This window comes from Pelodiscus sinensis, chromosome 1 (assembly GCF_052426305.1).
Source record: "Pelodiscus sinensis isolate ZL-2025 chromosome 1, ASM5242630v1, whole genome shotgun sequence".
NCBI lineage: Eukaryota > Metazoa > Chordata > Testudines > Trionychidae > Pelodiscus > Pelodiscus sinensis.
Window position 1 is genome coordinate 199,272,912 of NC_143052.1, and position 23,304 is coordinate 199,296,215.

At 45.3% G+C, this 23,304-nt stretch overlaps 1 protein-coding gene across 8 annotated transcripts in view; it reads left to right on the forward strand.

Moving 5' to 3' along the window:
- Window positions 1-4,519: 4,519 nt before the first annotated feature.
- Window positions 4,520-23,304, forward strand: part of CASK (calcium/calmodulin dependent serine protein kinase) — a 357,337-nt gene continuing 338,552 nt past the window's right edge. For 5 of the 8 annotated variants that reach the window (XM_075912872.2, XM_075912888.2, XM_075912881.2 and 2 more), the window contains exon 1: window positions 4,520-5,134. In XM_075912872.2, the coding sequence (XP_075768987.1) occupies window positions 5,076-5,134 (59 nt within the window). In that variant the 5' untranslated portion in view covers window positions 4,520-5,075. Of the gene's footprint in view, window positions 5,135-5,522; window positions 5,558-23,304 lie in introns of those variants that run through there. The other 3 variants (XM_075912920.2, XM_075912934.2, XM_006137901.4) reach the window with 2 other exon arrangements.

The following is a 23,304-nucleotide window of genomic DNA, read 5'->3' on the forward strand; positions in this document are numbered from 1 at the left end:
CTGACATCCTCACTTTGTCCTGCACCACACCTCCCACCCAAATCCTGCATCCCTAACCCACCTGCTGGCAGCCCTGTTTCACACACTGAACCTCTCATTTTTGTTCCCATCCCAGAGCATAAGGGGCCCCACAAAATCCACTAACTCTGGAACCCCAGAAAAGTAAATCTGGCCTCTGGGAAACCCTGAACCTCAGTCCTCCCTGCCCCTTCCCCTCACCCTATGGGGCTGGAGCACCAGAGGAGTGAGGTGTGTCAGTTGGGGGCCACATCAGTGAGGGTTGGGGAAGAGTTTTTTTGTTTCTCACTTGTGTGGTCCACAACTGATTTTCCTGTGGGTCAGGGGCCCCCAACCCAGAAAAGGTTCCCCACCCTGCCATAAATAAACATTGAAACCTTTTGTATTGGACATAATATTCTACTTTATTTTAAATTAAATTTGATAAACTTACATGAGAAAGTTAAAATGCTTAATCTGTTTAATAATTTAAATTAAACTCTTCTCCACAGCTGCAGCACTAGCAAAATGGCTCGGGTGTAATTATGTAATTAATGGTGGGTTTTCATTAGCAACAGGTAGTCCAGGAAAGGTTTGCATTGACTAAGGTGGTCCACAGGGTGCACAGTGTAGACAACCCCTGCCCCGGGAGCATGGCACAGCCCAGGGCAGGAGGGTTAAACCTTGGCACACCACTTTGGAAAGGTTGCTGACCCCGATATATCCCTTCTTGTGGCCCTGGGTGCTGCTGAAAGTTTATAAAACCCTGGCAACCGTCATAAAGAAACCTCGCAGGTCCAGTTATCAGAGGCTACAAGTTACAACTGAAGTTTTTATTGTAAAGACAGATGATGCTTTACACTCTCAGACAAGATTGTGGTCCACAGTAGTCTACACAAAAGCAGAAACATTTTATGCTTCAACCACAATAGAGGAAGTCATTATACATCTGAACCATACAGAAAACATCAGAAATCTCAAAGGAGGAAATAATTTGTCTGTACACCATGTCTTCATGCCAGCCTCATCGTCAAGGTGGCAGGTAGAAGATTTGACACATTGGTCAAGAGCAGCATGCAAATTTTGCTGAGTCTCCTGTTATATCCCTTCCATTAGGCCCTAATGATTAGGGAATCGTTTATTTCAGTTCTGTGGGATTTAGAACATCGCCACTATTGACCATGAGATGTTGGAAATCACAGAGGTGGGTTTTTTCATCCAAATCCTGATCTTCCCCATCCTGTAGGGGACCCCTCGGACAAAACCATGTTACATCAGGAAATGCAATCACCTTTAAATATTGAAGCAGTGGAAATAATACTGCAAGAACACAGGGAAGAGCGGTCCGTTGTCAAACATTACCATAAGTAGCCCTATGTCATTTTAGAGATTAACAGAGGCGCCTTGTGTGGTTTTGCCACAAAAACTCATGATAATATATATTTTGTTAGTCTCTAAAGTGACACAAGATTATTCATTGTTTTTAAAGTTCCAGACTACCTCCCTGAGACTTTTTAAATATTACCATGTCAGGCATACTGAGTCTAGCAAAAATCTGCTTCCCAGTCTAGGGGATTTACTAACTGTAGTTTCTTCTAGTAATCTTATCTCAGGGAAGTGAGGAAAAAAAGCCTAAAACAAGAACATATTTTTTTCCAGTGAATATAAACAAATCTATTCCTATTTTGTTCCTGGGTGTCAGTTTTTCCTGGGCTACCAACATGGGCTCTTTTGCTTGACTTGACCTATATTTTTGGCATATGTGACAAGTCTTAACAGCTTTCTTGGTTATGTCCCAGGTCCTTCTTGTAGATTTTTTGATTCTCAAATGACCTCAATGTATCTTTTTAAGCATATTTTTCTATCTTGATGCCTTAAACAAAATCTCATCTAGGACTGAGAACTCCTTCTTTAAATGATGACAGAAGGTGGAAATATGCATCCCGCCAGTCTATATGCTAATAGCCAAATTACTTTCTGTAGGATCTCTTCTTGAGCAGGAGCTCTGGCAAATTTTTTATGCATCCAAAAGCCCGGCATTTTTTTTTTTATGCATCTAAACTCCAATGGGAGTGTTAAGTGTGAAAGAAAAGCAGAGTCCGAGTCCCTATAGAGTGATTTTCATAGGTTCTTTCAAAATCAGTGTATAACTTTTATGAAGGTGTCCTGATTTTAAATTCTTATTTTACAATATTGCTACATAATTTTAATTACCTATGCAGTGATGACATGTTTAAGATAATGGTAAAAAACATGGTCAAAATAAAGTTCAGCTTGTTTATTAGCCATAACTTTGTGTAACTTCACTGGTTTAAAAAAATGCTTAAGTTGATGGAGCATGGAAGAGATTTACTTCAATTTGTATAATTTAATCTAAAATGATCAACATAAGAATTGGGGACAGGAAAAATAAGAACATACCTTGGCTTTTAACTCTATTTAAAATATTAGACCAAACTGTTTACATGGGTATAGTTCATGGGGGAAAGGCAAAAAGGAATGGCAAGTACACAGCTTTAAAATAATGTTCCCTATTAAATAGGGGCACTTCACATGCAGAAGTTCCTCCCCCTCTTTTGATACTGCCAAACAGTCCCTATCAAGATTGTCTTTTAGCTCTGCCTTTTACGGATGCTTTTGAAGAGCAAAAATCTTTATTTTTCAATGCATTAGATCACACCAAACAGCAATGTCCAAACATGGGCTAGCTGCACTACATGGGGAGACCAGGCATGTGAGCAACATGACTGTAGGTGTTGGTCCTAGTTCATGCTGTTCTATAAAATCATCATCATCTATGGCTTAATCACAAATCAACCTCTGGATTTGTGTGTGTGTGTGTGTGTGTGTGTGTGTGAGAGAGAGAGTGAGAGAGCACGTGCAAGAGTGTGTGTGTGTGTGTGTGTGTGTGTGTGTGTGTGTGAGAGTGAGAGCGTGCAAGACTGTCCTAGCTGATTTGAAGCAAAATGCAGGACTAGGTAGCACTTTAAAGACTAACAAGATGGTTTATTAGATGATGAGCTTTCGTGGGCCAGACCCACGAAAGCTCATCATCTAATAAACCATCTTGTTAGTCTTTAAAGTGCTATCTAGTCCTGCATTTTGCTTCAGCTACCCCAGACTAACACAGCTACATTTCTATTACTAGCTGATTTGGTTCACTATGGAACAGGAGTGTTAAGGTGGTGATACAGACATCTCATTTGTATTGGACTTGAGAGGATTCTGACTTGCATTTGAGAAATGGAGTAGTAATACTCCACAGACTACCATGCTACATCTCATACTTCCAAGCCCAATTGACTGAGTTATTTGATACAGTCTAGGAATTACTTAGGCTTCTTATTATGGGTTTATTGCTGATGTCTCCGGAACTGACTGGGCAACTCCTGACAAGCACCAGACCATGTCAGACATTTACTGTTTTAAGATGCAGAATAGGTCCACAATGTATTTTTCGCTGAGACTGAGAAAGTAAATATGTACACCTTTGTCACATTCTCACTAGCATTCTCTTTACATCAGAATATATTTCTGATGCTATCAGTGTTATGCAGCCTGACACAGTTCTGTGCAGTTTATGGCTCCCTATCAGTGAAAAACAGCAAGCAAATGGTCTGGTAGCACTTTATAGACTAACAAACATGTAGATGGTATGATGAGCTTTCGTGGGCACAGCCCACTTCTTCAGATGATCAGTTCTTATCAGTGATCAATTCTTATCAACCATTCATATTTGGATGAAACCTATGAGTTGGAGAGGTTGACTTTTCCCCTTTTATAACTAAAAGGGCTCTACTGTGCCCTGTTTTAGGGGAACGAGGTTCTATACATTCCTGCTGAAACTGCTGGCATGATTGTTACTAGAAACGATATTGACCAACTTGTGGACTGGGAAACGAATGGCGCTTTAAACGTTCATTTCACTGGACTAAGAGCAAAGCATTTAACAAGCAAAGGCGAGAGGCGGGGCTGCCACCTTAAAAGCGACTGCACGTCGCTGTGAACCTCCTTGCCACCTGGCAGCAGTCATTGAGAGTGAGATTAGAAAGGTCTTCTCTCCTCTTCCCTTCGGGCTGTTCCCGCGGGACGCCGCCAGCACTTGCTGCACGGTCCGTCTGGCTGGCTGGCTACTTCCTCGCCCGGCCAAGCTGCGCCCGTCAAACCCCCGCGTCGGGCGGAGACACCCTACGGCAGCTGCTCCCCGCGCCGCTCTACTGCCCCGGGCGCTGAGCGCACGCGGCCGCTGCTGCCGACAAGCCCCTGGGTCCCACGGCGGGTTCTGGGCGCGGCCTCCCGGCCCTACGACTCCCCCCTCCCCGCTCCTCAATGAGCCACACAGCGCGCGCCTCCTGCCTCGGAAACTAGGCAGGGGGATGGCCCCGCCCCGAGCTTCACATGGGAACCCGCCTACCCCCTCCGCCCTGCTCGACCCCTCCCCATGACGTCATGTGGCACCGCGGCGCGCCTGCGCACAGCGCCCAGTCCCAGTTTTCCTGGGGGGATAGTGGGCGTGGCTCTGCGCGCGTTTGTGGCGAGGGAGGGAAGAAGGTGCCCGCGTGCTTGCTTGGTGGGGGGGCGCGCGCGCGCGCGCCTGCTCTCTTGCGTGACGGGGCTGGGGAAGTGGCCGTGGTGGCGCGCGCGCCCGCCGGCCGGCCGGTAAAGCGCTTTATCGCCGCCGTTAGCCCCGGAGTGCGGCTCGGGGTCGCGCCTGCCTCCCCTTCCCCTCCCCCCCTCTCTCTCGCGCGCGCGCACCGCCTCCTCCGCTACCCGGCCCCTGCATGGTGCCCGCTCCGCCCCGCTAGCCGGATCCGCGGCCGGCGAAGGGCGGGAGGGAGCGAGCGAGCGATTGAAGCGGGCGGGGCCGCGGGAGCCCGGAGCCAGCGTGAGGCGCGCGGGGCGGCCGCGGCCCGCAGGAGGAGCGGGGATTCCCGGCGTGGCCGCGGGAGCCCCCGGGCGGCGGCGGCGGCGGAGGCTGGGATCGAAGGTGGTGCCCGACGGGGAGCGCGGAGGGGATCGTGCCCGCGGGCCCCCCTCCCCCGGGCCGCCTCTCCGGCGGGTCCCCCCCCGCCTGGACCATGGCCGACGACGACGTGCTGTTCGAGGACGTGTACGAGCTCTGCGAGGTGATCGGCAAGTAAGTTCCGCGGAGGCGGGGGGCGGCGGCAGCAGCAGCGAGCGGCCCGGCCCCTGCGCGCGGGGAGAGGGATGCTCCGCTCGGCGCCCACCTGAGCCGCCGCCGCCGTGCCCGTGTGTCCCCCGCTCCCCCCGCTACGTGCGGCCGCAGTGGCTTCACGGCGGCGCCCGCCTCTCGGAGCATGGGCGCGGAGGGGAGCAGCGAGCCGGTCTCTCTCCTCCGGCCGCCGCGCTCCCCGGCTCCCAGCCAGGCTGCCGAGAGCAGCCGCCGCTTTCCCCAGCCCGGCTCTGTGGAGCAGGGAAAGGCTCCTCCGTAGAACCGCCTCTCCGTGGGGGCATCTGCGCGTTGGGGCGCCAGGTGCCTGCTTGTGCTTTGCTGCATAGTAACCAGCTCGCTAGTGGCAATGCCGGTGATGATACTCAGGTAATGCTCAGCTCCCGTGTGAGCCCCTTGCGTTGCCCACCGCCCGCTCGCAACAACGACGCAGGAAAAGAATTTGGCCTTTTGGGGGCTTATTATGCAACTGCTGTTAAACCGATGTTGAAGGCGTGCATCACACCCAAGTTGGGATAGCTGTTAACGTGGCACCGCTGATGGTTCACCAGTGGGGTAGGATGTATTGAAATTGACAGTCCGAGTCCTCCACCTTTTTTTTTTTTTATCGATCTGTGTTGGGTAATTATACTAGAAAAAATGCAGAGACTCAGTCTGATCGGGACGTTGATGGAAAATTGAAGCTGAAGTTCCCCCTCTTCTGTGACAGTCCAGTATTGAAACCCATTTTATCAGTCTTCTCACATTTCATATCTTCAGGGCATAGATGTTTTGGTTGCAAAATGGATATGAAAAGGACATGCACCATATTTGCAGTCTTATAACTTCCTAATTTTATGCATATTTCTTGTTCGAAAATTGAGGTTGTAGGTGTTTCAGCAGTGAAACTGTTTTCATTTTGTTGCTCACTGTTTTTAGAAGCCTTGTGTAAGGATCACTAGTTACAATATATTCTTGATTTAAAAAAAAGTGGTCTTTTATTTTTTTAATGTTTTGCAATATGACTTACCTTAAATGTCAGTAATTGTTTGATTTGAAAACTAGAGCTAAAATACTCATCTTTCTCCAATGACAGTGTAACTCTGAGGAAACAATCATGTCAGTCTTAAGATCAGATTTCTTTGTTCTTAACTACAAATATTTGATCACTTTTCATTTTATTGTTTATTATAGGGCTCAATTGTCTTAACAGCACCTATTGCCTTTATAAGACACCTTGTCAGCTATAAAGCTTTAAAGAAGCTTTTGTTGGATAGCAGAAAAAATGGCTTAACTAATGCTGATCAGATGGTAAAAAGCTATGGTTAAGAAATTGGACAAAACTAATACCAGTAGGAAGAACATTTTCTGATCATGTGTTGTGTTGTCACAAGATTTCTTCAGGTGATAGTATTGTGTGTGAATTGTAGTACTCATACATAGTTATGGGTAGTAAAAAGGGCATAACAGGCATAATATATGTGTCTAGTGGTTATAGCCAACACTGTAAAATGACTTATTTTGTGTGCAAATACATTATTTAAATTTTCTAAATAGTTTTCTGATTCATGTGGTCTGTAAACCAATGTTTTTGTGATGTAAGTGGGTTAATAGTGTTAAAAGTGACACAGCAATGTCTCAAAAAATAGGTTGGATTGTCATGCTGTCAGGGATGCTAACTAGTTATGACTACTTATTTGTTTTTTGTAGAGGTCAGATATCATTGCTCTTAAAGACTATTTAAATAACTCCATTATTTGTATTATTGGCATTATTTTCACTTGAATAATATCTCAAATATACCTGTTTGGAGCTATAGTTGTAGTTTCTTACTTTGTTCTATCTCAGATGTGTGTAGTTTATTCATTTTCGAGCAATCTGAGGAAGGCTAGTGTAAAATTGATTTGTATTGCTGCATATGCATCTTGCTAAGCATGTTCCAATTAAACATCAACTAAATGTCTGCACATTCCTGTGACTTATTACTGATTGCTACAGTAATTCAGCTCTTGCAAAATAGCATACCTGGCCTTGGCTTGCATTGAAGACACATGAAATATTGCTACCATTGCCATCTTATATAGGCTCCCTGTAAACATGTTTTTTCTCTGAAAAGGAGAATGGTAGTGTTCATGTATTACACAGCTTTGGAGGTTTAACAAATCTTAGACCTATATCCTTATATTTTTGAAATGTTCATCTGGAAACCCGGTTTAGCTTGGAGATTAAATCTCAGAGTAACATACACAAGTGCTCTTTGCTGTGTTTGTCGTCTTTTCAACTCTAGGTAAATAAAATTTTAATGAAAAAGTACACAGGTAAAATAAAATAAGCAATTCTTATCTGAACAGAGTAGTATTCTTAGTTGCTTAAACTGTTTGGATGTGTTGTATTGTAATCTCATACTAATTAACTGGTTGAAATCAAGGTTGTGATAATAAACAGCCAGAGAACAGTGAAGTAGTGTTTCCCATGCTTAAGTTCTGTTAATAGGCATGTAAGATGGATATTGGAGGAAAGGAATGTAAGGACAGTGAAGGAATAGATACACTTTTATGAATGTAATAGACTTCTTTATCACTAAAGTGAAACATGTATTACATAGAAAAAATAATCCGAACTATGAATTTTCTATACATTGTTAAACTTTTTCACCTTTCACATAAAATTCAGTGGTGTCCTTTAGGATGCCATTGGTTGTGTTACCATGCGAGTCCTACGTTAAGTCTTGAATTGTTGACAACCTTGTGCACATCCATTTGTACTCTGAGTAGAGTGAAGAATTAGCAAGTACTCATGTGATCCTTCACATGATCAGTTATAGACAAATCTTTAAGTCTTGCTTTATTTGGAAGCAACTCTTCTTTGCTGTTGAGAGGGGCATATGCTATGTTTTCCTTCCATTAGTGAGACAATTAGTTAGATTTATAATTCAGAGATAATCATGCATTTTTAATTAAAAAACCTTAATACTTAACATAGCATATAGTAGTTTGTGTACAATTTAACGCGGGTGAAGAATTTTGCCATTAAAATAATTGAGCTCATTCTATACAATATGATACAGTGTTTGGAGGCCAATACAATATGATACAGTGTTTGGAGGCCAAAAATAATATCTGGTTTCTTTTTAATGTGGAAGAGGGAACATGGGTATAGAACACACAAGATCAAAAAATGTATTTTATATTCAGTATTGTTTTCAGTCCTTGCTGGGTAAGGATTTTGTTTCAGCTTTGATTTTCTAGGCTTCTAAGGTTCACATTGATTTATGGCACTCATCTAATGGTAACATGGAGACTGTCTGATGTTCACAACAACATAGACTACAGGTTGCTTTCATAGACTTCAGCGTAAGTAACTGCAGTCAGAATGCTTTAACTGTAAATATTTCAGTCTAATGCCTTACACTGCAGTAAATTCATATTAAATTTACATTGGCAAGATTAAAATATTATTTTTTAAAAAGCCCTCTTGTGTTACTAATGACTTTAACTATTCAGATCTGAGAATCTTTACATAACTCAGTTTAATGTCGCTTCATGTTTTCATTTTGTTTTTTACTTGCACTAGGCTGAGAACACTATTGCTGGCTTTCAGTATGCTTTCTGCTACTTATACTGGTATCTTTTAGTGTGTGAAACATAAAAAGGATGGTTTAAAAAAAAAACCCAATGGCATGTAATGACACTTTTTAAACAAAATTAAAGGAAATCTAAAACTGAACAATAAAAAAAGATCTAAAACAACTTCTCTTCCCCCAAATAAATCTAAGGTGCAAAAAAAGCAATTGCATCTTTCTGCCTATAATACTACTGTGCCAGTTCTGAGAACTGTTGCAGTATTGAATGATACTGTCACACTTGCAGCTATGTGAAAGGATTGGTAAAAGAAGATTCAGATATATGCTACTTTTCTAGCTTTGAGAAATGGCAAGATAGTTGATGTTTTGGAACAGGTACCAAGTATCATTCTTTATCTGATATCAGATAAAGCATTTACAGTGATCTTTTAGTATCTACTGTAATAGGATCCAATTTCAGAGCTGGTAAAAATGTAGGTCCTAGTCTGTGTTTTTGAGGAACTGATAAAGTGGCTGGGATTTTTGTAAGGTGTAGGAATGGTTTCATCACTCTGACTTTATCTTGAAATAATTTTGAGGAAGCAAGGTTTTGCCATGTTTGTAGGGGCTTTCTTTTAATTATTTCTGAACTTCTGTTTCTGCAATGTTTTACCTGTTTCTGCAATGTTTTACCTATCTTGTGCAACAGAGAAGATGTTTAAGATGAATGGGTCAGTTGTTTGAAATAGGTTTAAGCATATAAGGTCACAATAGTATATTTTTTCTTCAACAGAATCTAATTAGCTGAAGATTCTATTTGGCAGATACAAAACATTTGCTTAAATTCTTATAGTGGTGGTTTTATTTAAAACTTCACAATAGCCCTTTTTTTACTTGGTTTGACTTTTACACCTTGCAATTGTATTTCTGTTAGAGAATATTTAGCTGCATTATAGAATTACATTATAGTATGTTTATTTAATGCTGTGTCTGACGAGACAAGGAGAAGGTTAAGGAAAGATTTGATTACAGTCTGTAAGTATCTACGTGGACAGCAATTATTTGACGGGCTGCTCAGTCTAGCAAAGAAAGGTGTAACAGGATCCAATAGCTAGAAGCTGGGGCTCTTGAAATTCAGAATGGAAATAAGGCACACATTGTTAAGTGACAGTAATTAACCATTGGAACCAATTACCCAGCATCTTGGTGGATTCTCTATCATTGACAATTTTTAAATCAATGTTTTTAAAAAGAGATGCTATAGGAATTGTGGTGGGGAAGTTTTATAGCCTGTGTTATGCAGGAATTCAGACTAGATGATCAAAAGTCCATTCTGGCCTTGACTCCTAAGAACCTACATATTTGAAATGGTACTTATTAAACAGCATCTTTTCCCAGCCATTAGACTCCTTTCCATATTGTAGAAAGCATTCCTTTTTCAGACTTTCTCCTTGTTACGGCAAAGGACAAAATAGTAGTACAAAAAAGGTGCATTGTATTTTGTCCTTAACCAAAAGCTCTAAAAGTTGTTCATGACTTTTATAGTCTAATAATCTTTCATGTAGAGTTCATGATACAAGTGAAAGGCAATCAGTCTATAGTAATCCTAATATAGTCTGTAGCAAAGGTCACTTCTTAATATTCAGTAGTCATTATTCAAGCATTAACTTTGAAAAATATTTTCCTTTTAATCTTTTTTATTTAACAACTTATAAATTGTTCTGCTATTATTGGTATTCTTAAACCATATGTACATTGTATGTGTAGTTAACGATTATTCCAATTAGAATTACAACTTGGTTTTTCCTTTTTAAGATGAATTTTGGTACTCTATTTAAAATCCACAAACTGATATTGTCCTCAAAATTGATAGGCCAGGTTTGAGGTGAAAGTAGGTATTTTGTGCCATACGTTCAAATCATTTAAATAATCTTTTTAATCTTGATAGACTACTACATATTGGACTATTGTCAATTTGTAGCAAACCCCACTTTTCTCTTCTTCTCTTTCCTGCTCAGCTACATGAATTATTGCAGAAGGTCAAAGATTAGTTTATTTGATTTATAGAACAATAGCATGAAAATGGCTTGTAGACCCTCAAGGCCTTAAGTTAAGTCATCAGAAGATTGCTGGAGATCTACAATTTGAAATAAATAAAAATAAAGCATTTTTCATTACAGATATAAATGTCTGCCTTTGCAAATCTTCCTTCAGGATCTTTTCAGTCAGGAAAGGGAATGTAAAAATCAAGGTTTTTTCCAGAGGGTCTACAGAAATTTTAAATTTACATGGTCAGACTTTTGTGGTTGATAGTCACCAAATTACAAACAAATTCTTCCATTCTCAAACTTGCAAAAAGATAATTAGCTTTAGGGATGTTAAATATCGGTTAATTGAATAGTCAAGTAACCTCCCGAAATTATCGGTTAGTCAATTATTCTATAGTCCCTGAGGTTGGGTCCGGACAGCTCTCTGTCAGAGGCAGCAGTGCGGGGTGCCGGGTGGGAGCTAGTTTGCAAGGGGAGCCAGTTTAAAAATCAGCTCCCCCCACGAACCAGCTGCCTGTCGCCCTGTACTATTGCTTCTGAGAAGGTGGCAGCAGTCCCTGTCTTGGGTGGGAAGGGGAGTCTGAGCTCCCAGACTCCGCATGAGCTAGGACTGAGCTGGTTTGCCTGCCTTCCCAGCTCTTTCTACACTTTAAATGCAGAGCTGCAGCAGGTGTAGGTTCTGAACCCATCGCAAGCCGGGACTGAGCCAGGCTGCTGGCCAGCCTGCTAAAAAATGTACTAACTGAGAGGGAAATGTGTGTAGTCTATAGCCGTGGTTACCAACCCGTCCATTGCAGTCAACTGGTTGATCAGGGGGGCTCGACCAGTCGATCATGAGGCCATTTCTCCCAACTCCCAAGAAGAAGCCCCCGCTTACAGTAGCTCCAGCGACAATGGAGGTGGTGCCAGCTTCCTGCGGGGTAGAGGGGGAAGTCCCACAGCTGTGTGCCACGTCCGGGGTTTCCAGAAGTGCACGGGCTGCTCCTTCCTCTCCCAAACAGCTGGCGTGTTTCCTGAAATGTCAGATCTGTCGTGCGCCGGCAATTTCCTTCCCCTGTTGCCTTTCTGCACCGGGGGTGGAGGGGTGGGATAGGAGTCCCAGGACCGCGCCAGCTCCAACTGCTCAGGAAGTGTGCGGTTGCCGTGGGGAATGGAGGAGCAGGGCGTGTGCGCTTCCTGAGCAGTTGGAGCTGGCGCGATCCCAGAACTCCTCCTCCTCTCCCCACCTCCTGCGCAGAAAGGCAACAGGGGGAAGGAAATCACATGCGTGTGACAGACGCGGCTCTTCAGGAAACGCACCGGCTGTTTGGGGAGGGGAAAACAGTGCATGTTCCTGAGACCTGGACATTGCACGCAGCTGCAGGATCCCCAGGTACTGGCCCCAGCTGTCCCTGTCCCCTCCCCTGGCCAGATTTCCTGCCTCCCCCGGAGCACCCTGTCCCCTGCTCCCACCAGCACCCTGTCCCTTGCCCCCACCAGCACAATTGAGCCAACATTAGTGAGGGTTGGGGGGTTTTGGAGGGGTTGGTTTTTTGCATCTCATTTGTGTGGCCCCAACTAATATTGTTGTGGGTCAGTGACCCCTGACTCAAAACAGGTTCCCTGCTCCTCTCATAAATAAAGAAAATGCTGACACCTTTTGTGTTTGACGTAATATTTTATTTAAAAATGAAACCTGGCCAACAAGCCCTCAATTGGGGCCAAGCCCCCATCTGGCTGTAGCATCATAACACTCCTGCACCCCTTCCCCCCCCGGACTCCAGATCTGAGCCTATTATACACTGGAACCCCCTGCCCTGAGCCTCTCACATCCCCAAACTCCCTGCACTCCCACAACACTCTTGCACCATCCACACACTGCAAATCTGTGTCCTGAGCTCATCACACTCCCAACCTCCCTGTCCTGAGCCCTTCACACACCCAACCCAAACTCCTGCACCCTCACATCCACAAGCCTGTGGCTTGCTCAGTACCCCAACCCTCCACCTGACCCCAACACTCCCCAGCCTGGAGCCCCCTCCCTGAGCCAGCATTCCCTTCCTCACCACCTCCTGCATCCATTTCCTCCCAGAGCTTGTAATTCTCACCCCTTCCCACATCCAAATCCCTCATTCCCACCCCAGAGCCTGCATCTCCTGTCTCACCCAGTAAGAGTGTATAAGGGCTGGGGATAGCCAGTGATGGAGAGGAGGGGAACAGAGGGAGATGGGCCTCAAGGAAGGGATGGGGTCATGGGGAAGGAATGGGGTAGATCTTGGCTTGTTCTGGCATTTAAAAGTGATCTTGGGTGAAAAAGGTTGGAGACCACTGGTCTATAGCATTAATCAATAAGCAAAACCTTATAGGTTAATCGACTATACTATTACATTCCTAAATGGATTATGACAATGTTTTTGGACTTATTTATGTGACAGGAATGCTTCGTTCCACTTGAGGTGTCTTGTTACTCTGTGCTTGTAATCAGAGATTTGTAGTAGCAGTGCCCAGTTGCGTACACGTACACAGCATCCGTTTTGCACTGCTCCAAGTGGTTATCTAGCACGTGCAGCCAACCATCCCCCAGTTCCTTCTCCAATACCTTTGGCTTGAGTTGGAGCAACAGCAGCGTCACTCTTGGATATCTTAGATAACTTAGATATCTCAATTGCTTTTCCCAGCTTTGTTGGCCTCTCATTTCTTTATTTTATCCTCTTCTCAGTGAGAGTGGCTTACCTGTCTTGCCAACATGATGGCGATGAGGTATGAAAATTAGGGTCTTTTAATGGAACACTCACCTTTTATTACATTCTTCAAAGACAGTATGATCCTATCACTGCATCCTATATTCTCAAATCCTCCCTCCCCACACAGCAGGGGGCCAGTGCTGGCGCTACAGCCTTACACTCCTCCAAGACTGGAACACCACTGCCGGTGTCCTGTGGGGGGAGAGAACCCCCAGCCTCCCCACTGGATCCGGCATGCGGCAAAAAAATCGGAGTGAAAAATGGCTCAGTTCACTGTCCTTTCCCCCCCCCCCCCCACATGCAGAAAACCAGAAATAAAAAATGGCTCCGTGCATTTTGCCTTTTTCTTTCCCCTGAGAGAGACTCCCTGCAGGCTTCCTTACGGTGCATGGGAGCAGCGTGAAGCCTTGTCACATGCGGCGTGAAAGCACATAAGTGCCCCCCTCATGCTTAGACAGATTTTTCTGTGGGTCATTGGCCCCTGACCCAAAAAAGGTTCTTCACTCCTACCATAAAGACAATGTTAAAACCTTTTGTGTTGGACATAGTATTTTACTTTAATTATAAGTGAAGCCTGGCCAACAAGCCCCCACTTGGGGCCCAGTCCCCTCTGGCCATAGTGTCATAGCCCATCATACACCTGAAACACCTGCCCTGAGCCCGTCATACCCCTATATCCCCAAACTCCTGCACACCCACATCCCCAGTTCCCTGATATAACACTCCTGAGCCCCAACCTTGTGTCCTGAGTCCATCATACACGCAAATCCCCAGCCCTGAGCCCCTCCTATACCCCAACCCAGATTCCTGCACCCTCACATCTCCAGCCCCCTGCCATAACACTCCTGTACCCCCATGCACCTCAACCCTGTGCCTTGAGCCCATCATACACGTGAACCCTATGCCCTGAGCTCCTCATGCGCCCCAACCCTGACTCCTGCACTCCCACGTCCCTAGCTCCCTGCCATAAGGTTGACAGAAGACAGCTTGAATGTGTCCATGAAGCTGGATTTGACCAGTCATTGTGTAAACTTCAAAGAAATGTGCAAAAAGATGCAGCAGCAGAAGTCCCATTAAAATAACCTATTTATGCGGTTATTAATGATTGTCAATTAACAACAACAATATTAAGTTGTATATTTTCAGTCATGCAAATGGGCATTCTTATATGCAGGGCTTGCTGAGCCGCGTTGAGCCCCGCTCGTCAGCCAGCATGCGCAGATCACCCGAACCTGGCTCTTCCGGGCGAGTAGATTACATAGATTGTCAAGCCCTGCCTATATGGCTCTTTGTTGATCACTTGTTCTGAATTTTGATGTAGTTTGGCTCTTTGGTTTGAAAAGGTTGCCAATCCTTTATCTAAATGAGTATCTGGGTATACCCATTTGTGTTACCAAAACAGCAATCTACCAACTCCATCAGGAGTTTGCACATACTCTACTAGACTGAGTGTTACATCAATGGCTTTTCTGAAAAATGTACCCATCGTGGATGTTTGCAAAGCAACCATCTGGCATCTGCCCATACTATATGTGTTAAAATAGCAAAGGTATTTAGTTATCAGCTGCTTAGTTTGGACTAGGGATGGTAAGTGACTAATTGACTAGTCGCTCTCTCCCCCCCCCCCGGCCTGCCGCTTCTATCACAAAGAGGTAGGGGGCGGGGGAGAGGAGGGATTGCTGCTGGGAGCCAGCTTAAAAGCTGGTTCCCTTCCAGCTCTCGGGGGGCGGAGGGGGTGGGGGGTGGGAGGTGTGCAGTGGTGGCATTTCAATCTTTGAAATGCACAAGAGCCCTTGCTGGGTCTCTTGTACATTTCAAAGGCTGCATGGCATGTCTGCCTTTGACATGTAGCAACAGCCGGGCAGCTCTTGCTTCATTTTTTATAAAATGGAAGTGCCCTTATCGACTCATCAAATAGTTGTTTAATCTAATTTTAACATCCCTACTTTGGACTCAACGGTGCTATCCACCACCATTGAACCAACTCTGAAACCTCTGCCCTTCCCTCCACTGCTCAAGAATCACTTCAAGTGGAGTACCCACAGAGACATCCTTCAAAGAAGGAAAGGTTACTCACTTCGTCCTGTAACTGAGGTTCTTCAAGATTGTTGTCCTAGTGGGTGCTGTACCCCTCATTCTCTTCCTCTCTGCTTTGGAGTTGCACACAGATTCTTTGGGTAGAGAAGGAACTGGGGCACGAGACAGCTGCTACACGTGCATGGCCAAACATTGCTACCACAGCTCTCTGAAGGGCAGGGTGCCAAGTAGGAATGTAAAATCCTGTTTAATTAGTTAATTGGTAAAAGGTTATGTTTAACTGGTTAACTGATTAAACGAGGGCGGGCAGAGGTGCTGATTCAGCCCGCTGGACTGGAGCAGTCTGCTACGGCCAGGCTGGAGTGGCCCATGCCCCAAGCAGGGGCTGCTCCAGCCCAGCTGCTCACAGCGGGGAAGGGGGATGCTCCTGGATAATGGTTAACCCATTCATATCCCTAATGCCAAGATACCTAAAGTGGAGCATGCACACCAGCAACCATCTTGAAGAATCTCACTTTCTGCACAAGGTAAGTAACCCTGTCTTCCGTGCTCTGAAACACAAAATATTTTGCTGATGAGACAATTATAAAAGTGTAACCCAAATTATATGTGTGCAAAACAAACTCTCTACTCCATCTAGAACTTTCGTTCAGAGTCTGGTGTAATTCTGGAAGTTATAATTACAAGGTAAGGCCTTCACATTGGGATCCTCTGTTTCAGTTTGTGATTACTGTCTGTTCTGTATTCAATAGTAGATTATGATGTAACGCTAGGGTGGGGAACTTTTTTTGGGTCGGGGGCTGTGGACCCACAGAAAAATCAGTTGGGGACCTCACACAAGTCAGAAGCAAAAACCAAATTGTCACTGACATGGCCCCCGACTGAGAAGGAGAGAGAAATTTTCCACATATCCCCCACACACGAGTGCCTGAGGGGCCCGGCTAGTAGATTGTGTGCTCTAGCCCCACAGTGAGATGACAGGAGGATGGAGCTCCAGTGCAAGTGCCCCAATGCTGGGGGAGAATCCTCGAAGGCTAGATCCACGCAAGCTGAGGCACCCTGTATAATCTGTCTTCATTGATTAGTATGTCTAATAGGACATGTTTGCATTTTAGATTTAGATTGTTCAGATGCATCATACGTCTCAGCTGATCCAGGACAGTGGTTATTTTGTATAAAAGGGAACTTGGAAGGCATTCCTTATGTGCAGCATGAATGGACTAGGCAGTTTATGCTCCTCATGTCACCTAGATTTCTTGGTTCTTTTCTGGGGAGTAGAAGTATTTGGTGAGTTGGCAGCTGTTACGTACTGGCTAGTGCTCAGTCCTGCTGGCGATTCCATCCTTCTTCCAAGCTGGGGTCCTGCAGCTTTTAAAATTCTAAATACATGCAGTAAAGTATATTTGTATACCTATTATGCATTATACTTGGTATAGTTAAATACATATAGTAATACATGTATGACTATAATGGTTTAAATTCAAAGCATAACTTAAATGGCTGTAACTTGTATAGACATGCCTTAAGAAATAAAGGCAAAAGGGGACCTCTTGTTTTTTCATTTTAATGTTCAGGGCCATATTGGTATGTCCTCAGATGAGCTGTCCTTACTATGTCAGCAGTAGTGATATACTGTCATGATATCTAGATATTTTACAACTAATAGCTTTTTCTAAACTATTTCTGTAGATAAACCAATACAACCCATTGGGCAGCGTGATTGACAGTATACAGGAGCCTCAGATCAGTATAGCATATTCTTGTAAGTGAAGAGGAGTAAGTGATACAGGAGTAAGGATTTTTATACTGATATACCTTTACAATCACCAGTGTGGACAAAGTTATAACTAGTTTAGTACTATACGGAGACTGGACCTTAGGATATATGATTGGGAATAGCTGGTAGGGGCCCCCTAATTTAGGTCAAGTGTTCCGGTGATCTTTTCTTTGAGAGGTATTAACATCTCTATTATTTGCAGCAAACCTTTATATTCAGCAAGGAGGAACCCTTCCAATTACAGAAGTGCCTTAGTTGTCCCATGAAATTCTATTTGGATTAATTTGGATTAAAATCCTTCCTGTGCTGTTAGATGTCACTTAAGTGTGAACAAGGATCAGCCATCACTCTTTAGCCTAGGCTGCTTTTTATGTCCTTTTTATATAGTTAAATCCCATGTCTTTTCTGGGAGTAGTGTTCAAAAGAGCAATTTTCTTGGTGTGTTCTAGTTGCAGCATGCTTGCCATGGCAGACTCTGACTTTTTTTTTCTAACACCTGTCGCAAATACTTTCAACTCTAATGGAAACTTTTTGAAATAATGGCTGTTGAACTCTTTGCTGAATCTTAGAATTTATTATAAATTAATTCTGTGTAAAACTTAGTATTTCAACTAAGGAAGTTGGATGCTTGTCTTAATGGGAAAGTTATGCTGGAGTAAGAGTAATAAGTAGTCCTGTGGTACCTTAGGGTATGTCTACACTATCACCCTACTTCAAACTAGGGTGGTTAATGTAGTCATACGAACTTGCAAATGAAGCCCGGGATTTGAATTTCCCGGGCTTCATTTGCATGTTGCCGGGCACCGCCATTTTTAAATGTCCGCTAATGTGGACTCCGTGCCCGCGGCTACACACGGCACGAACTAGGGTGGTAGTGTAGACATACCCTTAGAGACTAACCAAATATATACATATAGCAGCATGAGCTTTCATGGGCAAATCCTACTTCTTCAGGTGAGCCTGAGTAGAGAAAAAAGGGGGACTATAAGAATTATAACAGAAAAGGGAGAGGAAAGAAAAAAAATTACCTGTTAATAGTAGTGCAGGTGCTAATGGGCTGGAACTGTCCCATATAAGGATGTTAAGTAACTGTTAATTTATTAGCCAAGTAGTCGATGGAATTTCCATCGACTACTCGACTAGTCGATAGGCACTTCCGCATTCCTCCTTTGAAAAGTACAGGAGCCCCCACTGGAACTCCGTGTGCAGCCTGGGGCCAGCGGGAAGTCCCAGTGGGGACTCGTGTACATTTCAAAGCGGCAGCGCAGCATGGAGCCCAGGCTCATCGGGGGATTCCATGCTGTGCTGCCTATTTGAAATGGAACTAGGGTCAGCTGGGGATTCCCCAGGTTCCGCAGAAATGCCGTGCTGGAGCCCAGGATCAGCTGAGGAGTCCCCAGCTGACCCCAGGCTCCACGCGCAGCAGCACTGCACAGCTGATCCCAGGCTCAGCTGTGTGGCGCTGCTGCTTTGAAATGCAGAAGAGGATAACCGTTTTCCGAGAGTAGATATTAACAGTTCACAATCATGCTGGAAGGGCATAACAAGTAGGGTTCCACAGGGGTCTGTTTTGGAACCAGTTCTGTTTAATATCTTCATCGATTATTTAGATCGGGGTGGGCAAAAGGGCCTCTCTGTGCCAGATGCGGCCTGCCAGGTGGGTTGCTCCAGCCTGTGGAGTCCCTGCTGTTCCCCCACCCCCAGGCCAATTAGGGTCTGGGGGCAGGGAAGTGCACAAAGCACTTTGAAGCATTGTGCGCTGCTTGCAGGGCGCGAGGAGACATCACATGCTCCCCCGCCCCCAAGCCCTGATTGGCCTAGGGGCAGGAGGAGCATGCAAAGTTTTCTTCACCCTTCCCTCCCAACCTGTGAGGAGCGCACAGCACTTCAAAGTGCCGTATGCTCACGCAGGGCGAGGGAAATTTCGCATAGCTCTTCCACCCCCAGACCAATCAGGACTTGGGGGTGGAGGAGCATGTGACGTCTCCTCCCGCCCTGTGAGCAACCTGTGATGCTTTGAAGTGCTGCGTGCTCCTCGCAGGTCGTGGGTAGGGCAGGAGGAGACTTCACGTGCTCTCCCCACCCTCAGGCCAATCAGGGCCTGGGGGCAGGGGTCTGAGAGAAGCCTCTTCCCGCCCTGCCAGGGGCATGGGTGCACCCCAGACCAATTATGATCTGGGGGTAGGGAAGCCCAGAAGCATTATGGCCCAGCCCCTTCCGAATTAGGCCTGGCCCGGGGCCAGTTCAAAAATTTTTGAAGTGGCCCTGGTTAAAAATTATTGCCAACCCCTTATTTAGATGATTGCATAGAGAGTACCATTATTAAGTTTGCAGAAGACACCAAGCTGGCAGGGATTGCAAGTGCTTTGGAAGACAGGGTCAAAATTCAAAATGATCTCAACAAACTGGAGAAATGGTTTGAAGCAAATAAGATGAAGTTTAATAAGGACATATGCAAAATACTTCACTTAGGAGGGAACAATCAGTTTCATACAGGGGCGGATGATAGTGCCGCGGGGCCCCCGGGTAGCGCCGGGGGCCCCCGGGCAGCACAGTTTTGCCCCCTTCCCGTTTGACACGGTGTATGCGCCGTGGCGCCACGGCGCATGCGTGGGGCTTCTGCAAGTGCGGGGCCTGGGGCGGCTGCCCCGCTTTCCCTACCCCAAATCCGCCGCTGGTTTCACACGTACAGAATGGAAGTGATTGTCTAGGAAAGAGTACTGCAGAAAGGGACCTAGGTGTCATAGTGGACCACAAGCGCAATATGAATCAAGAGTGTGACACTTGCAAAAAAAGCAAACATGATTCTAGGATGCATTAATAGGAGTGTTGTGAGCAAGATATGAGAAGTCATTCTTCCGCTCTACTCTGCACTGATAGGCCTCAATTGGATTCTTGTGTCCACTTCTGAGAATCGTATTTCAAGAAAGATGTGGAGAAAATGGAGATGGTCCAGAGAAGAGCAACAAACATGATTAAAGGTCTAGAAAATATGACCTATGAGGGAAGATTGAAAGAATTGGGCTTGTTTAGTTTAGGAAAGAAAAGACTGAGAGGGGACATGATAGCAGCTTATAAGTATCTAAAAGAGTGTTACAGGGAGGAGGGAGAAAAATTGTTCTCTCTGGCCCCTGATGATAGGACAAGAAGCAATGGGCTTAAATTGCAGCAAGGGAGGTTTAGGTTGGACATTAGAAAAAACTTCCTAACTGTCAGGGTTGTTAAACACTAGAATAAATTGTCTAGGGAGGTTGTGGACTCTCCATCACTGGATATATGTAAGAGCAGGTTGGATACACATCTGTCAGGGATGATACAGTACTTGGTCCTCCTGTGAGGACAGAGGACTGGATTCAGTGACCTCTCGAGGTTCCTTCTACTTCTAATAGTCTATGATTCTATATCGGTCTTATTCTGTGGCCAGCTAATGTATTTAGTCTGGCATTTCAAATGATAAAAGCCTGTTTCAGGTTCTCAAGATGATGCTTGATAGAAAGGTTGTTAGTTATATATAAGAGGTCTAATTTTTGTTTTTACAAAAACAAAAAACAACCCTTGGAAGTTGCATACTAAAAATGTTGTGAAGTCAAGTTTTTTAAAGTTAAGAGATATCAGATTAATGGTTGCCCATGCAACCTTACTTTGGTCATCTTTTTAGGTATGTTATATAGCGTGTACTTGTATAGTCATGTAACCACATCGAAATGTAGTAGTTACATGACGATTGGATAGTTTCCAGAGGTGGGGCTGGCAGCCAGTGTAATCCTGGCCCTACTCCCTGGAGGCCCTCTGCCAATTTGCGCTGTTGCCTCTGTCTGTGGGAGCTGAGACCCCCTGAGGATGGGGGCTGCCCTGCGAGAAGAGGAGGGCGTGCGCAGGTGGCACTGCAGAGGTGGTGCTGGGGGAGAACCAGCTTTTAAGCTAGCTCCCTGCCACCACTGGCTCCTGTCTCTCCTGCCTCCTCTTCCCCCGCCCCTCCCCTGCTTCTGTAGGAGGCAGTGCGTGGGGGCAGCCAGGTGGGTCTGCGGAGCTGTTCCCTGTGCGTATTGACTCCCCATGTGTAAAAGCCAGCTTCCTGCTGTGACGTAGTGGGGGTAACTTGCTAGGGCTGTGGGTGACCTCTGCTGTCTGACCAGCTACCCCCCCTCCAAACCTGTCTGACCAGCTACCCCCCAAGGAGAGAATCAAAGGAAGGTGGAATGCCGCCCCTGGCTGGGGGGCAGGGCTGGAAGAGAGTGAGTTAGTTGCTGTCTGGGAGCATGGAGGAGACAGCCTAGGGAAGGAGCTGGGGAGTTGGCTGGGATTGTAGGGCCCAGCCACCCCCCATCTCAAAGGGGGGCACTGAGGCCTCTTAGCCGCAGTTCCTGTAACCAGATGACAGATGCTGTGCTGTATCCTGGAGAAGCAATAAACTCCCTCTATTCTACTGGCTGGTGGAGTCTGTTCGTGCCATTTCGGGGGTGCAGGAGATGAGTAAACTCCAACGCGTCGTCACACACGCGTATTGGCTCCTGACTGCCCCCTCGCCCTCCACACTGCTGCCTGTCTATCAGAGGCATCCTACTATACAAGTAGGAGCAGGAGTAGGGGGAAGGCTCCAGCTTCCAGCTACCTACCCTTACTCTCTCTGATACAAGCTTATCGGTTCATCGTGTCATCTGCACGTTGACATCCCTCCCTCTTATGTGTCTTCTTTATGGTCTTTAATATCAGCACATACTACTTTGGCCATAGGAACACTGCCTCATTCAGTGCACAGTATGGAGTACAAATTAAGGTTGCACAGGAAGCTGTAAATCTGGCTTTTTCAGACTTTCAAGTGCTTGATTTTGACATCAAAATAACATTCTTCCACTATATTTTTATGTAGTAAGTTGTACAGACTGCAAAAAAAAAAGTGATTTAATTCTTGTAGTATGCTGCAGGTTCCACGTATAGCAGTTAGATGTGTAGAAGGCTGCCAAGAACCTGTGATGACAAATGAGAATCTAATTTCTGTGGAAGCAATGATTTAGTAAGTCAGTTTACTGCCATGTCTGCTCTGAGGCTCTGTGCAAAAGGACTGAAAGTGCTTACAGTAGGGGTCTTGAAAAAACCACCCTTCTCTTTTCATACAGCTTGAGTAGGTAATGACGACTACATATTTATATCTGTTTAGTAACCAGCATATTGCCACAGCAGAGAGCTGGTGAATGCCCTTAAGGTCCTGGCAGATGAACAAAGGGGACAATGATGTGCTCCATTGCTTGTGCCTGGACACAGTCGTATACTGCCTCATTGTCCATTTAAAGAGGGCTTGTCCACATCTCCCAGTAGATGGCCTAATGCAATTAAATCTGTGCCAGTTTTTCCAACATAAAATCAAAACCTGGTTGTTCCTTGGTAGGGTTGGTGATGAGCTGTTTGTTTTGAGTGGTACCAGATGCTCCACTTGGCTCCCAGCATCAAAGTTGGGTTTAAGGGTCTTGATGTGGTTGCGTAAAGGGTTGCAGAATTTTAATCTCATCTTTGCCAGGTTCTGCGGGTCATTGTGCTGCAGGAACCTCACATTTGCATTGACACAGTTAAGAAAGTGAGATGTCTGATCAGCTTTACTAATCTGGTGAATATGAGAGAGGTTTAGAAGTAGGGATGTTAAAGACTGGTCGACTAGTAAGGATGTAAATGACTAGTATTTTGACTAATCAACTATGTATCTCCCCTCCCCCCGCTGCCTCTATAAGATAGAGGCAGCAAATGGCGGAGGGAGAAGTACTTCAGAGGGTTCCGCAGATCAGCCTGTGCGCCTTTCAAAGGGGCAGCCATAGAGTCTGGGATCAGCTGACCCCGGGCTTCACATAGCACTTCCCCGGAACTCGGGGTCAGCTGGGGACTCAGCTCCTAGTGGCATGCAGTGTAGCATGGGGACTCTTGTGCATTTCAAAACAGGCACTCCTGTGCAGCCTGGAGTCAGCAGGACTTTCTGCTGGCCCCAGGCTGCATGTGGAGTT